Genomic DNA, 17,601 nt, shown 5'->3' with positions numbered 1-17,601 from the left:
TTACACACAGAATCTACATTGGTGTAAAAGCAACACTAATGGCCCCATTATGCTACCCAGATTTCGGTAAAACTTCCACTGGCTTAGCTGATCAGACCCTAAGGGTCATCTTCATTGCAGAGCTGTTACTTTGGCATTTCCCCTAGTGCACCTCCTGTCCACACACAAACCCCTTCTTATCCAGGTTTAGTGCTGCTTCACACCCAGGCTCATTGGCCCAGCTGGGGGTACACAGGCTAGAGCCGGGGATGCCATTTTCACTTGGTCTGGAACTTGCCACTTTGCTGATAGTTTCCCCCATGTCTCATCACAATTCACCTCCGCCCCATATTCCCAGAAGGACAGACAAGTTCTTCCACAATTCATTGGGAAAGAATCATAAAGCAGTTCTGTTTGCTGCAATACTAAGAACCATGGGATATACTCCTAGAAGTCCAAGCAATACACAGGGTACGTCTACACTACCTGCCGGATCGGCGGGTAGCAATTGATCTATTGGGGATCGATTTTATTGCGTGTAGTGTAGACGCGATAAATTTATCCCCGATCGCTCTCCCGTCGACTGCTGAACTCCAGCTCGGCGAGAGGCGGAAGCAAAGTCGACGGGGGAGCTGCAGCGCACCATGAGGACGCGAAGTAAGTAATTTTAATTCGATCTAAGATACGTCGACTTCAACTATGCTATTCTCGTAGCTGAAGTTGTGTATCTTAGACTAATTCCTTCCTCCCCGCCCCACAGTGTAAACCAGCCCACAGGGGTGAATGCAGCACCAGTGAGGAGCTAGAACTTGGGTAGGCCTTTATAGTGTGGCTGCTCACACCCAGGCTAGACTAAACCAGGTGTTCAGGCCTGGGTGCTACTTGTCACAGATTCAAGGGCCTGGTGTATGCCCCAGCCTGTAACAAGGCCTTGGATGAGTTAATATGGGCCTGAAAGAAACCACTTAGTCTACCAGGCTGCACCTGGAGGGAGAGCTAGGCTGAATGGATAATGAAGCCCAGCTGGGGAGGGGCTGGGAGAGGACAGTAAACAGAGAAAGTTGAGAGTAAAAGTGGGGATGCAGGGAGGGAGTCTGCAATCACTCTCTGAAAGTGGACAGTATGTGAGGAGGAAACCTAGGGGAAGAATAAGCCCTGGGATCTTAGCCTGACTAGAGAAGGCTGGCAAGTAGCTATAAGAAATGAAACAGCCACTGGGAGTGGAATAGGCTCCAGTAATAAGCCCTGAAAAAAGGGCAGGTTCTGGACTTCCAGGGAGGGAGAGAGCCCTGGGAGGTGTTCAGTTAAGGTACAAAGTTGGGGAAACAAAGTAGCAGAAAGGCATGACAAGCCAAGCCTGAGGAGGGTGAAAATTGCTTTGAGTTTGTACTTGTGGTTTGGGTTTTTTAGGGGACTCCAGGGAAGGGCTTTGAGAGTCCCAGCCCTGAGAGAAGGTGGGGGACTGAGAGAGGTTGCAGGGGAGAAGGCCTGAGAATGGCCACGGTAGGCTAGAATCCTGTGTAATGGGAGGGCCTGGATTACCCTACCAGTCACTTTTATCGAGACCTGTGGCTGCAGAGGGAGATAAGGATGACTGGAAGCCCTGACTCAAGGATGTGAAAAGACCATGGGGCACAGAGTTGGGGATGGAGACTTGAAATAAAGACACTGGACTTTTATTTGTGGAACTTTCTTACCCTGGAAGGGATGGATTAACCTTGTGACCTGGGTCACAGGAAAAGAGACCATCGCACTGCTCGAGCAACTGTCGATGGGAATGCAGGGGGGGCAGAGGTGGAGAGCTGCTATGCCACAAGGAGAGCTGCTATGCCTGCTGTGAGTCCACTTATTCACAGATCCCTTTAGTGTGCAGGGCCCCAAGGACCCACAAACAGGCCTATTGCCTCCAGGACTCCAAAACTGGGCCTTTGGGTATCAGCAATCCCTGGCTCTCTCTCTGGCTCCTGTGGCGATTCCAGCTAGGCCAGACTCCTGTGGGAGGCTAGTACTGTGTCCCTTCAGGGTGAAATGGTCTCAATGAGTAGCTGCAGTGACATAAGCAACTTTTGCAAAATAAGGTAACAGTTTATTAGTCACCTGGCTGGCTACAGCATCTTTAGGCTAGCATAGAGAAGCAAAAGTTAAGACAGAGTTCAGACTGACCAATGCCAGGGCTCCCCTGAGCCATGCTGCTTCAGGAACCAACTCTGCCTCTTCTTCTCTCTCCCTTTTTCTTTGTCTGTCAGTCCCAGGTGTGTGAACTGTGAGCTCAGCTCTCAACACAGCCCCACCTGACACCTTTTCCCTTTGTTCTCCCAGTTGGGGGCCTTTGCTCTGTGAAATCTCCTTCCTTTTGGCTGTTGGCCACTAGGTGTGAATGTCCTGGCCATTGGGGTTTCCATTGTCTCTTTGGGTTCTTCCATTCACATGTGTAGACTTTATTCAGTTTGTTAATGACTCTGGTCTCCAGCCAGGCTGCTAGGTGAGTCAAACACTTCATCCCTTCCCTTTACATTCAATGCATAGCAGTACAAAGCCCAGAGGGAAAGTGAGCTGTGCATAGGAATCATAAAAAATTACCAAAATTCCCACATTCATCCCACTGATCAGCTCAGTTAACTCTGCAGTGTAGACATGGTTAGGGCTGGTCTAGACTAGAAAATTAGATTGGCCCTGCTACTTTGCTGCGGGGTGTGAAAAATCCACCCCCCTAAGTGACATAATTAAACCAACCTAAGTCCTGAGGTAGACACCACTAGATCGACAGAAGAATTCTTCCGTTGACCTACCTACTGCCCTTTAGGGAGGTGAATTTACTACATTAATGGGAGAACTCCTCCTACCCCTGTAATAAGTGCATACACTGCAGTGCTGCAGTTATAGCGTTTCAACCATAAACATAACCTAAGGGCTTGTCTACACTCAGGGCATGTCTACACTTACCTCCGGAGCGATCGATCCAGCGGGGGTCGATTTATCGTGTCTAGCGAAGACGTGATAAATCGACCGCTGAGCGCTCTCCCATCGACTCTGGTACTCAACCTGGGCGAGAGGCGCAGGCAGAGTCGACGAGGGAGCATCAGCAGTCAACCTACCGCAGTGAAGACACCATGGTAAGTAGATCTAAGTTACACAACTTCAGCTACGTGAATAACGTAGCTGAAGTCGACGTACTTAGATCGATTTCCGCTCTCCTCCGGTGTAGACCAGGCCTCAGGCCACATCTACACTACTACTTTTGTCAGTATCGCTTATGTCACCCAGTGGTGTGAAAAAACACTCCGCAAGCGACATAAGTTACACCGACCTAAACAGTGTGAACAGTGCTAGGTCAGCAGGAGAGCTTCTCCCACAACGTAGCTACCACTGCTTGTGGAGGTGATTTTATTATGTCTACAGGAAAGCTCTCTCCCATCAGCATAGAGCAGCTACACAAGCGATCTAACAGTGGCACTGTAAGCGGCTGTAAGCTCTCTAGTGTAGACATAGCCTTACAGTGCTGCAGCGGCACACATACACCGGTGTAGCTGTAGTGCTTAGTGATGATGCTACCTACGCCATCAGCATAGTTAATCCACCTCCCTGAGAGGAAATAGCGCTCTCAGCAGGAAAAGCTCTCCCGTTGACATAGCACCATCTACACCAGGGGTTATGTCAGTATAACTGTGTCATTCAGGGGTGTTGGTTTTCCACACCCCTGAGTGATGTAGTTATACCGACATAGGTTGGTAGCACAGACCAAATCTAAGTGTCATTTAATTGCATGAAACTCAGGACATTCAGACCTTAGGGCAGGTCTACACTACCGCTTAAGTCGATATAACTTACAGTACATCGCTCAAGAGTATGAAAAAATCACCCCCCTAAGTGACACAAGTTTAACTGATCTAAGCACTGTCCACATCGACACTATGTCTGTGGGAGACGCTATCCTGCCGACGTAGCTTCCGCCTCCCGCAGAAATGGAATAATTATGCTGGTGGGAGCGCTTTCTCCCATCGACATAGAGCATCTTCACTAGATGCACTTCAGCTGCATTGGTATAGCTGCGCCAATGTAGCACTTCCAGTGTAGACTTGCATCTTATTCTTAACCTCCTGTGTGCGCTTACATCATGATCTTCTCCCTGAATTTCTTCCATATACAACAGTGGAAGTTTATATAGCTTTGAAAACGAGAGAAGCTTAACAGAAAAACAGCACTCTTATTTTGGGATAACAGAGGCCATGCTACGAGTTATATTGGTATAACTATACCCATATAGTTCTGCCAGAAATTTTCCCTCGTAGACCTGAGTAACTGGGTTACCTTCACACTCTCCCTCTTACCAACTGGTTTCCCATGTCAATCGCTCCTGTTACTAGCTGTTCTGAATTGTAACCCAGCCAGTCATTTAACTGATGTCTAAATGCCTGGCATCAACAATTCCTTGTGGCAACCCATTGCAGTATAAAGGATTTGTGATTATTTTCTATAACTTTAGAATTACAAAGTAATATTTTGTATTTTAATGTTTTGGGGCTGATCCTTTATTTCTTGTCCATCCAAAAATTCTGTTGCATTGTATATGGAAGGACTACAGCAGGGGATATCAATAGGTGGAGCAGTAGCCAAATCTGGAATGCCAGACATTTTTGAATAGATCGCAAAATCTTTTTATTTACTTATTATTATTATTTTGTATTATTTTCTCTGGAGTCTGGACCTTGACTATACCTTGACCAAGAAATTTGGACCTTGACAAAAAATAATTGATTATCCCAGGATTAAGCCCATTCTTCAACTGTGTAAGAGATTATCATGATGTATATGTACATGGGAGGTTTGGGATAAGATGGCTGTGGAAGTTTCCCTGTGTAGACAAGGCCCAAAACTCACGGGCTGTGGACTAGATCCAGGCTATATGCAAAGCAGTGAGACTGAATTTGGTGTGGTGTCTGGAGGAAGCAGCCTGTGGTTTCGGCCGTGAATCTAGTGGGAGCTCTGAAGAGAAGCAGGGACTCCAGGCAGCTGCTCCTTGGGACAGAGCAGTGAATCTTTAGCTAAAGATATGAATCTTTAGCGCATCTGGTGTGTAAATATCTTGTGACGCTGGCTACAATATTGCCATGCAAACACCTGTTGTCATTTTCAGGTGATATTGTAAACAAGAAGCGGGCAGCATTATCTCCTGCAAATGTAAACAAACGTGTTTGTCTGAGTGATTGGCTGAACAAGAAGTAGGACTGAGTGGACTTTGTAGGCTCTAACATTTTACATTGTTTTATTTTTGAGTATAGTTATATTTTTGTTTATAATTCTACATTTACAAGTTCAACTTTCATGATAAAGAGGTTGCACTACATTATTTCTATGAGGTGACCTGAAAAATACAATTTTTTGTTTTTTACTGTGCAAATACTTGTAATAAAAATAATAATATAAAGTAAGCACTGTACAGTTTGTATTCTGTGTGGTAATGGAAATCAATATATTTGAAAATGTAGAAAACATCCAAAAATATTTAAATAAATGGTATTCTGTTATTCTTTAACAGTGCGATTAATCGCGATTAATTTTTTTAATCACTTGACAGCCCTGATTGTAATGTTATGGGTTTCTTTAAAAGAAAAAAAGTGGATCTTAAACAAATTGATAAAGGGGCAGTGGGGAAGGGAGGATGGCACGAGGAGGGAGAAGTACAAATACAACTGAACGTGCAGGGTCACTATGTTGTTTTGCAAAATTCGGATTTACCAAATAGTCTCTTGTCAGTTAGGGCTTGATCTTTCCCAAATGAAGTCAGTTGGACTTTTGACACTTACTTTAATGGACCACTTACTTCTCATCTACCCAGCTGCAACATGTCTCCAATTTGTAGAATATACAAGACATGTAACAAGGATAAAATTCTGTCTTCTATTGGCTTAACAACAAAGCACGAAGCATCTTTATCACACTATGAAATCCACCAGGAGTTAGATTCTTCTTAGTAGGGGAAGCAAAAGTGGATGGGAACCTGGGAGGCAGTGACCATGAGATGGTTGAGTTCAGGATCCTGACACAAGGAAGAAAGGAGAGCAGCAGAATACGGACCCTGGACTTCAGAAAAGCAGACTTTGACTCCCTCAGGGAACAGATGGGCAGGATCCCTTGGGAGAATAACATGAGGGGAAAAGGAGTCCAGGAGAGCTGGCGGTATTTTAAAGAATCCTTATTGCGGTTGCAGGAACAAACCATCCCGATGTGTAGAAAGAATAGTAAATATGGAAGGCGACCAGCTTGGCTTAACAGTGAAATCCTTGCTGACCTTAAACGCAAAAAAGAAGCTTACAAGAAGTGGAAGCTTGGACAAATGACCAGAGAGGAGTATAAAAATATTGCTCAGGCATGCAAGAGTGAAATCAGGAAGGCCAAATCGCACTTGGAGTTGCAACTAGCAAGAGATGTTAAGAGTAACAAGAAGGGTTTCTTCAGGTATGTTAGCAACAAGAAGAAAGTCAAAGAAAGTGTGGGCCTCTTACTGAATGAGGGAGGCAACCTAGTGACAGAGGATGTGGAAAAAGCTAATGCACTCAATGCTTTTTTTGCCTCTGTCTTCACAAAGAAAGTCAGCTCCCAGACTGCTGAACTGGGCAGCACAGTATGGGGAGGAGGTGACCAGCCCTCTGTGGAGAAAGAAGTGGTTCGGGACTATTTAGAAAAACTGGACGAGCACAAATCCATGGGGCCGGATGCGCTGCATCCGAGGGTGCTAAAGGAGTTGGCGGATGTGATTGCGGAGCCATTGGCCATCATCTTTGAAAACTCATGGCGATCGGGGGAGGTCCCGGATGACTGGAAAAAGGCTAAGGTAGTGCCCATCTTTAAAAAAGGGAAGGAGGAGGATCCGGGGAACTACAGGCCAGTCAGCCTCACCTCAGTCCCTGGAAAAATCATGGAGCAGGTCCTCAAGGAATCAATTATGAAACACTTAGAGGAGAGAAAAGTGATCAGGAACAGTCAGCATGGATTCACCAAGGGGAAGTCGTGCCTGACTAACCTAATTGCCTTCTATGATGAGCTAACTGGCTCTGTGGATGAGGGGAAAGCAGTGGATGTGTTATTCCTTGACTTTAGCAAAGCTTTTGCTACGGTCTCTCACAGTATTCTTGCCACCAAGTTAAAGAATTATGGGCTGGAAGAATGGACTGTAAGGTGGATAGAAAGCTGGCTAGATCGTCGGGCTCAATGGGTAGTGATCAATGGCTCCATGTCTAGTTGGCAGCCGGTTTCAAATGGAGTGCCCCAAGGGTCGGTCCTGGGGCCAGTTTTGTTCAATATCTTCATTAATGATCTGGAGGATGGTGTGGACTGCACTCTCAGCAAGTTTGCAGATGACACTAAACTGGGAGGCGTGGTAGATACACTGGAGGGTAGGGATCGGATACAGAGGGACGTAAACAAATTAGAGGATTTAGACAAAAAAAAAATCCTGATGAGGTTCAACAAGAATAAGTGCAGAGTCCTGCACTTAGGACTGAAGAATCGTATGCACTGCTACAGACTAGGGACTGAATGGCTAGGTAGCAGTTCTGCAGAAAAGGACCTAGGGGTCACAGTGGACGAGAAGCTGGATATGAGTCAACAGTGTGCTCTTGTTGCCAAAAAGGCTAACGGCATTTTGGGCTGTATAAGTAGGGGCATTGCCAGCAGATAGAGGAATGTGATCGTTCCCCTTTATTCAACATTGGTGAGGCCTCATCTGGAGTACTGTCTCCAGTTTTGGGCCCCACACCACAAGAAGGATGTGGAAAAATTGGAAAGAGTTCAGCGGAGGGCAACAAAATGATTAGGGGTCTGGAGCACATGGCTTATGAGGAGAGGCTGAGGGAACTGGGATTGTTTAGTCTCCAGAAGAGAAGAATGAGGGGGGGATTTGATAGCTGCTTTCAACTACCTGAAAGGGGGTTCCAAAGAGGATGGAGCTCGGCTGTTCTCAGTGGTGGCAGATGACAGAACAAGGAGCAATGGTCTCAAGTTGCAGTGGGGGAGGTCTAGGTTGGATATTAGGAAACACTATTTCACTAGGAGGGTGGTGAAGCACTGGAATGCATTACCTAGGGAGGTGGTGGAATCTCCTTCCTTGGAGGTTTTTAAGGCCCGGCTTGACAAATCCCTGGCTGGGATGATTTAGTTGGGAATTGGTCCTGCTTTGAGCAGGGGGTTGGACTAGATGACCTCCTGAGGTCCCTTCCAACTCTGATATTCTATGATTCTATGATTCTAACTGGTAACATTGCTCACCAAAGTGCTGCATATATTCAACACTGTTTCTAAGTCAATGACATGTTTTTTTGCAGATGTGTTTTTCCCGAGGGTCTCTCGCTGGATGGTGTCTCTGTGGGTAATTTTGGCTCTTTTGGGTTTTCTCATTTTCCCAGCAATTTACTACTTCTGGAAGAAACACAAAGCAAAAGGTAAAGTGGCAACATAAAGGGAGGGGATGCAGTGCAGTCAGAGAGATTTTCTGTAAAAATAAATAAACAAGCAGAGGAACCAATGGAGATTTTGGATTTAGTGTTATGAAGAGAGTGGTGAACCTTGGGAGAGAGAGAGAGAAAGAGAGGCTGAGAGAGGTGGAGGCATTGAGCATTTGAATAAATCCTGAATAAATGATTCCACATTTGAACTGAAGTGGACTCATCACCTTTGACATTAATAAATAGCCCAGGTCTAATTTTGTTAAGTATTCCATGAATATTGTCTGAAATACAAATGGGAGTGAGAGTGGGTATGGAAATTTAACATATTTAGCTTGACTGACTGATTAAAAGAGGCATTAATGGAGAGAAGGAGAGGAAGAAAGAGATTGAGATTTTTCTTGGACACTTAGGGCCCAGTTTAACAATGTCATTAAGCATGGGCTTAGCTGTCAGCATGGTTATTAAATCCAGTTGACATCAAAGTTAAGAACATGCTTAAGTGCTTTGCTGTACTGGGGCCTTAGTCTCAAATTCTGCTTTCTTGTCAGCATGCACAACTCTGGGCCAGGGCCAAATTCTGCTCTGTTATAGTAGAGTCAATGGGGTTACAGGGATGTAACTGAGTGCAGAATCTGATCCTTAGCTTTTCATAATAAAATATGCCTTTTCATAATAAAATCTGCTCACCCCACGATCACAGTACAGAACAGAAAAATACAGCCTCCTTCTGTATATAGAAGTACATACACCTCTACCCCGATATAACACCAATTCGGATATAACGTGGTAAAGCAACGCTCTGGGGGGCGGGGCTGCTTTACCGGATTATATCTGGCAGCAGGGCGTGGGCGGAGATTTAAAGGGCCCAGAGCTCCAGCTTCTGCGGGGAGCCCCGGGCCCTTTAAATCACCGCTGGAGCCCTGCCGCCGCTACCCCACCGCTACCCCGATATAACGCAGTTTCACCTATCACGCGGTAAGATTTTTTTGGCTCCCAAGGACCGTGTTATATTAGCATAGTAGAGGTGTATTGAAATGTAATTGCTCAATTCACTTTGCTCTGCTGTAGTTAATGGCAGAAGCAGGCCTTCTGCAATTTTTAAGTTTTTTATATGAAGTGATCTCCTTATAACATCTGAGGCTCAAACTGTCACTTTAATCCTCCCCAAATTAATATCACCCCTTGGAATTTATCTCTGCTAGTGCACAGCACCTGCTGTCCCTTTCGGGAAGAAATATTTCAAAAGCTATTCATGGTTAAGTTCTGAACTCCAGCTTGGCTCAAGCTGAACTGACACACCAAAGGAGTGAAATGTGCATGTGTTGCAAGCCAGATGATGGCTCAAGGTGATGTGCTATGGCTATTGAACCTAAGCAGCACCCATGAACTCTGAGTTTCAGCAGCTTTCAGAACATGTTTGTTGTCATGTTCCTTGCAGTCTCCAGTGGCTCCTTTTGGAAGTTTTGCCCTGAATCCAAAGCTTCTGGTTTTCAGAACAATATTTTAAAGTGGACTAAAATCCACATAAAGCACAATTCAATTTTAAATTAGAAGTGTTGTAGAAATTAGCATTAATTAAATAGATGGAAGATTAAATACTCTAATAATTAGTTAGGGTAATGCAATTGTGACTCTAGCTCCTCAGCCACTACCTGAACAATGGGGCTGAGTGTGATCAAAGGAAAGCAAGTCACTGGGTCATTTGGTCAAGGATTTCCTTAATCCTCACCCCACCCCCCACATAATGTGAGCTGCTTGTAACATTTTTAGATTCTTGTATCTTTTTTGGCACAGATCGAGAGACTATGGGGGGTTGGAATAGTGAGGAAGAATGTGTGGTAGGGGGGACGGGGGAGTGTGAGGATTGGCAAGGTGCAAGGTGGGTTTCTGTCCTTTTACCAAACTTCATCCCTTAGGACTGTGCTCTGGCACTGCAACCGTGGGGTCAGCACAGGCCTAGACAACAACTGTTATGTTGTTCGTTATGCATAACTAGTTTGAACCAGACAGAATAAAGAGATCAAAGAGCTACACTTAACACTGAGTGCAGTTTGAGTGCCCTGCAAATAAATGCTGGAATTCAAACCTGTGGAACACAACACAATCAATGGCATATACTCTTAATTGTATTTCATACCTATTTATTATAGCTCTCCTTCTTACACATCAATTCCCACTGGCTATTGCCAACTTTAAGAGCAGAGTTAAGGTTGTTATGCAGGGGTGGTGTGTACCTTATTTCTGTTTCCTAGTTTTCAGAAGTGTAAGTTTGTGTTACCTCAGCTTTTCATTTCCTGGTTTCAGAGGTTTGAGTTTGGCTGAACTCAACATTCTGGAAAGAGTCTCAGGAGACCTGGTAGGGGCTAGGCATGGGAGTCTAGTGTCCGTACAGAATGTAGAGTGGTCTGCTACTTCACTTTTCTTTTTAAATCCAAAAAGATAACTTTGAGTCTGGGTACAGGGAGGAATTGGGGCCAAAGCCAGTGCATTGCACGACATCAAGAACAAACTGCTGTATATTCATTGCTGTGTTCAAATTTTTTTTTTTTTTTTTTAGGGGAACTCCTGGCTGAACTTCGTAAGTACCATCTCTTCCTCCGCCTCCATTATAAATTCTGTATGGATGTGTATCCTCTGAAGACTCTGTGTTCTCATCTCTCTGTGTGTTTGGTTTCAGGGTGGAGTAATGTCAGACAATATGCAGGTAAATAAAGATGATGTTTATTCAATGTTGAAACCCCACCTACCCTGTTCCCTTTCCTTGTGCATTGGTCAGTTTAACTGAAATAATCCATGTAATCTAACACAGATTTAGACCATTAGTGGTTGCAATGAAATAATTTCTAAGTAATCAGCAATTTGTTACTCTTCTGGGAGGATAAAAAGGTGAGCTGGGAGATATGTGAGTTAAAGGGAAAAACAGGATAACTTGGAAAGGAGCATGAGTTGGATGCATACATCATTCAATGGATTTACCGAGTTTATATCACAGAAGGCAGGAGGTAAGGAATTATCTTGTTACTGTTGCCTGCTTAGGAAATAGAGGGACTCTTTATTTTAAACAAATATTTTAAAAAGTGTAGCTCTGACTCTGTTAAAAGGACCTCATGGGACTCCATGTTTGTTGTTTCTCAAGGAGTCCATGTCAAATGTGCTCAGTTTACAAGTCAAAATATGTATTTTTTTTTAACTTCCAACCTTGAAAAATTATCCTAATAACTGAGAGTTAATCTGGGTTCTTTCATTCTTGTGTGTCAACACCCCCAGTATCTTCAAGATGTGTTTCTATATGTATTCCATTCCTGGTGCACATATGCTCTCAGTGCTGAAGATCAGCATGTTTGAGCAGCAGTCCATCTCTCTGCCCTAGCTCCCTCTTGTCCCCAAATCCTGTGGGCATGAAAGCTTGGGGTGCCCCACCCACCCCCAATCAGAAGGGCAGGAAAAGTTGTGGATCTTTTCCCATCACCTACTCCCTTTGGAAACCCTCTCATTTATTTTTTAGAAACAGGGAACAATATTTCAACAGACCAATGGATTTTCAAAATTGTCGAAACTGGTTATAAACATTTCCAGACTATTCCTACTACCCTTCCCCATCACTTTTCAGGGATCCCTCTCACTAGAAGATATTACAACAAGAAATTCACTCTGTTATCTCTTGGAAGCATGGAAGTGGTTTCTCCATAGTTCAGGGGAAAGGATTTTTATCTTCATTTCTTCCTAATTCCCCAAAAGAAGGGAGGTTGGAAAACTATTCTGGACCTAAGAAGACTCAACATATTTATTCAAAAATTTAAATTAAGAATGGTGACCCTGGTCTTGCTTATTCTTTCCCCAAAATTGGTTTGCACCTGGTGACCTCCAAGATGCATATTTCCACATTTCTATTCATTCTGTGCACAGGAAATATCTGTGTTTTTTGGAAGAAATTCAACACTCCCAATACAGAGTTTTTTTTTTCATTTGGACACTTCAACAGCTCCAAGAGTCTTTACAAAATTCCTATTAGGCATTGCAGTCATTGAAGCATTCCTAAGAAAGTAGAACATTAGAGTTCATCCCAGTTTTGAGTTTATCCTTATTTTGACACTTGGCTGGTTCAAGGACCTTGTCCTCAAGCAGTCTCAGACAACATTTGACAATCCAGACCTAAGAGTAAACAAAGAAAAATCTATGATAATTCCATCACATAAGACAGAATTCATTGGGGCTCTTCTGGATTCTGCTATGACATCTGCTTACCTATAATTACCTGCAATCCTAGATTTGGTATCTCAAGACAAAAGGAGAATACTTCATCCAGATCTATGGTCCCTGCATGTTACAACTTGGATGATTTTTTCATGAATGATCTGGAAAGAGCATGCTCTTGCGGAGATGAAGGAAGAGGGGGACATGTATCATGGCCCTAGTTGTGCCCTGTGTGATCGCCACTTCCCACCACCCAACATAGATGTAATGAGGTTGAGTAGTGCCCATCTAAGAAAAATTAAAACTACTGATTATTCCTCAAAAAAGGTTTTTACTGACTTTCCACTATAAAGGCAACACAGACAAAATAAAAAAAGCAAGAATAAAGACCAACACTAAATAAGGATTAATATAAATGGCAAGTTATATTGAAGACAAGCACATGTAAAGTTATTATTCATCAGCTACTTACTACTATTCTTAACACTGTAGTATCGATACAGACTTGAGATCAATTCAGCTTGAGCAACCAGACTTCTTTACTCCATAAATTTATACTGCATGCAACCAGACTTCTTTACTCCATAATCTTACCCTGCATTCGTCCGAAAATACGTTACCCTTCAGTCAGCCGTTTTCCACACTGGCCAGGTACAGACAGTCGAGAAGTGCACGTCCCTTCGGTTCAGGGGGTGTGGGTACCGAACACACACACACACACACACACACAATTATGTGCCTTTGTTCTTTTTATCTTATCTGCCAGCCATTTTTTAAAACAGACCAACCAATTAGGGTAGGCCAAATTCTCAGTGTGGTTACCATTGTCGCTTTGACTGTATAATTTATGCTTACTTATTTTCTTGTTGTTTTGACTGTATAAATTATGCTTACTTATCTCCTTGAAGCCAATTGTTTTAAATGTGGTTAATGTGGGTTAGACAAGCTCTGCCCAGGGGCACAACATATCTCACTTTATAGGAGTCAGCGTAGTGTGTTATCTGGTTGCAGCGCGATTTCACCACAAGTCTTAGTTTCCTTTTGCAAAGCTTGCTTTTTTAAAGCTTCCGGAAGTTTGAGGCCTCAACATTGACAATACTTTTGTTCAGTTTAAGCTTGACAATGCTTTTGTCCAAATTAATCACAGTTCTAAGGATGTCCAAAATATTTTGATTAATAGACTGTACAAAATCTACCGACAAAACCAAATGGAAGAGATTTGCAGTTTGAGCTCAAGTGCACTATCTCTCTTTTTGAATAGACATTCCACTTATTTTGCACTAATTACTTTCATTGAAATCAACTGGCCTCTCAATTAGTTTCATACAAGTCCAACTGGCAGCTCTATCTGCCTTTCATCCACATATTCAAAACTCATATTCAGAATTACAAAGTATTCTCACATGCTGCATGTCTAGATTTATAAAGGGGCTTAGTGCAGATTTTCCCTTATAGTCAGAGAATCTCCTTTGTGGGATTTTAATGTTATTTTAGCAAATCTGAAGCTTCCACCATTTGAACCATTAGCTGCTTGTTCATTTCAACATCTTTTTGTGGAAACTCCATTTCTGCTTGCCACCATGGAGTCAGAGAAATCTTAGCCTTAATGGCAGACCGACTGTACACTGTTTTTCATAGAGATAAGGTCTCAGGACTCATCCTAGTTTCATTCCTAAAATTGTATTCAAATTTCATATTAATCAAACTATTTGTTTAACTATTTTCTTTCCAAAACCTCTCACTAGTAATATGGAAAAGAAATTACTCACCTTAGACATTACAAGAGCACCATCCTTTTAGACAGAACTAAGCCGTGCAGAATCTCATTTAGATTATTCATAGTCTATGCTGAGAAGGTAAAAAGCGGGCTGTTTCTTTCAGAAGAATATCCAAATCGATCTCTGACTGCATCAGGTTGTGTTACCAGAAGCTAACCTTTCTCCCCCTATTCAGATTAAAGCTCACTCTACCAGAGTTTATGCTGCTTCAGCAACTTCCTTTGGAAATATCCCTATAAATATATAGGACAACTATCTGGGGTAATTTCACCATTTCACTGTGCTTAGGAGAGGTCTCCAGAGCTGATGCTTGCTTTGTTAAAGCAGTTGTTCAACTGCGGTTTTCTTGAGATTTCAGTATCCTACCTCCTAGTTTGAGTTCACTGCTTGGGAGCTACCAGGAGTGGAATGCAGATAGATAATCACTTGAAGAGAAAGAGGCTACTTACCTTACAGTAACTGATGTTCTTTTGAGATGTGTTGCCTTTCCCATCCCATGGCCTGCCCACCTTCTGCACTATATCAAAGGCTGTACTCATTTGGATTTTGTTTAATGAAAGAACTGACCGGCAATTGGCCCTGCCTGACCCTTGAACAACTTGAACAACAACAACAACAAAAAAGGTGAAATTATGGAAACACATGGTTATAAGGTCCCCCAAACTTCCTTCCTCAGTCTCCTTAGTCGTGTCAGCCTCTCATCTGCCCTTCTCTGTGCCTTTTATTTTTTATAGCTATCCAGCAAGATGTTATTTTTGGATCAGGATTTTTCTTAAGAGATTTAAGAAATCCCTTTCTGTGTGTTGACCCTCCCTGCCCACCTTCCCCACTACCATAGAACTGCAGACTAACAATTCCTAAATTAGTGGTAGCAACCAAAGGATGGCTGTATTGAAAATACATCCATTTATCTAAACCTCTCACTCCATCATTGAAGACAGGCTATCCTCTGGGAAAATGGCTGCCTCATAGACTCCATAGTTAAGAAACTGGACAGGCAATTATAAGGAGCACTAGGAAGGTGGGGAGCAGGAGACAGCATAGGAGGAGTGCAGGGGAGAGACTGAGGGGTTCTGAGGGATGTAGGGTGCATAGAGGAGGCTGAGGGAGGTGCAAAGGAGCACTTGAGGGGGTGCAGGAAGGTAGGCTATGAGGGTAATACAAGGGCAGCAGAGAGGGATTGACAGATTTAGGAGACTGTGGGGAAAGGGCGATGGGAGGAGGTCAGAGGGAGGATGTGAGGGGGGAGGAGGCTGCGTTGGGAAGGGACAGAGACATGGTAGTGTCAGATGAGGGTGTGGAGGGGGTAGAATAGCAGTTCCCCCCCTCAGGCACAAGAGAGGGCAAGAGGGCATCTCCTCCAATTAGACACCGGGAGACTGCATTTCTACATGTTCATTGCTGGTGAGTCTGGACACCGAGATACTCTCTCTCACTCACTTGGGGAGGGGCCTTCCCCACAAAGGCTCAAATGACACAAGTGAAAACGAACAAGCAATGCTTGCTATCTATTTACCTTTTAAATCTCAGGAACTTTAAACCACACTCATGATTATTTCAGGCCTAGTTCATGACTCTGAATGCATGGGGTTGATTTTACCACATTCCCTGTTCCTCTTGCTGTCCTCAGAACTGTCACTGGCTAAGACTTGGGAGCTGGTGTCCGCTATCCCCCATTGGCTGTGACCTGATAGCCACCTGTTACTCCATGAGAGTGTTTTGTCCTCTTTTCTCTTTTTCCATCGTCCCCAGGGACGCTCTTCTCCCTATGTTGGCAGGAGGGGCTGTCCTTTGGTGTCTCCTACTCTGCTCACCAGGAGCAGGGGTCTCAATTCCCATCCCTCTTAGTGCCACCACTTCCTCTCTTCCCACTTGGATAGGGAGTGGCACCAGACCCACAAGGCAGAAACACTGAAGATGTTTCCTCTCTGCCCACCCTCAGCCTGTGCAGTCTGCCTGCTCTGCTACTCTGTCTCTGCTGCCCCTGCAGGGGGTCATAGGGATAGGGATGGGGATGGGGGCAGCAACAGCAGAAGTCCCTGGAGTCTGGGTGGGGGGAGCTGCAGTGCAATCACTGCCCACCCCAGCAGAGGCAGCCTCTGGGCCAAGGCAGAGGCAGGAAACCAGGGAGTAGCCCAGCTTGAGCAGGGCTGTTGAGGAGGGAAAAACACCCCCAGCCTCCCTCAGGGCTGGGCTCGGTCTCTGATGCCCCAATTCTCTCTCTCCATAGTGGACGTGACTCTGGATCCAGACACAGCTTATCCACATCTTGTCCTGTCCGAGGATCGGAAAAGTGTGGAATGGAGACCCCAACATCGGGATGTACCTGACTACCCCAAGAGATTTGACTGTGTAACCTGTGTGCTGGGCTATGAGGGCTTCATCTCAGGGAGACATTACTGGGAGATAGATGTAGGGGGTGGGACAACTTGGGGTGTGGGAGTAGCCAAAGAGTCTGTGAGCAGGAAGGGATGGATCCACTTTAGCCCTCAGGAGGGGATCTGGGCTGTGGATGAGTGCAGGGGTCAGCACCGAGCCCTCGCCCCTATTGAGATCCCCCTGTCCCTGAGTAAAAGCATCAGGAAAATTGGGATTTACCTGGACTATGAAGGGGGGCGAGTAGCATTCTATGATCTGGTTAGAGAGGACCCATTCTTCACTTTCACAGCCCATTTCTCTGAGAAAGTATTTCCTTTCTTCTTGGTGTATTCTCAAATCACAGTGTGTCTCCGGGGGACTGGGGAATGATTTGCCTATTGCGGTCTGAGGTCTAGCCTCACACCGCTAAGTCTCTGGGGGATTGTCTGCTCCTCAGATGCTCTGTCTCCAGGGAGGAAAGTTAGGGCATGTTCACACTGGCAGAGTTATAGCACCTTTGTCCCTCTCTGCATTCCCACCCCTCCTTCTAAATGGAAAAGCACCAGGTTAAAGATGAATTCCAGTTCAGGTGAAATGATCACATGTCACTGTAAGACTTCATTACCCACTTGCCACACAGGTATACAGGAAGACTTGCAAGTAAACAGAGCCATTTACAACCAATTGTCCTGGTTAATGGGAGCCATCAAGATTCCAAGCCACCATTAATGGCCCACACTTTGCATAATTACAATGGGACCTAAGAGTTATATTTCATATTTCTAGTTTCAGATACAAGAGTGATACATTTATACAAATAAGATGAACACACACAGTAGATGATAAGC

General features: G+C 44.3%; 1 protein-coding gene across 1 annotated transcript in view; it reads left to right on the top strand.

The window, feature by feature from the left end:
• Positions 1-17,209, top strand: part of LOC117887216 (butyrophilin subfamily 1 member A1-like) — a 35,746-nt gene extending 18,537 nt beyond the window's left edge. The window contains exons 4-6 of the mRNA XM_034789578.1: positions 8,301-8,417; positions 11,101-11,127; positions 16,626-17,209. Coding sequence (XP_034645469.1) covers positions 8,301-8,417; positions 11,101-11,127; positions 16,626-17,143 — 662 coding nt within the window. The 3' untranslated portion in view covers positions 17,144-17,209. The remainder of the gene's footprint in view (positions 1-8,300; positions 8,418-11,100; positions 11,128-16,625) is intronic.
• The last annotated feature ends 392 nt before the right edge of the window (positions 17,210-17,601 follow it).

This window comes from Trachemys scripta, chromosome 14 (assembly GCF_013100865.1).
Source record: "Trachemys scripta elegans isolate TJP31775 chromosome 14, CAS_Tse_1.0, whole genome shotgun sequence".
Classification (NCBI taxonomy): Eukaryota; Metazoa; Chordata; order Testudines; family Emydidae; genus Trachemys; species Trachemys scripta.
The sequence above is the reverse complement of the archived record's forward strand: the minus strand, read 5'-3'. Positions and strand labels throughout refer to the sequence as shown.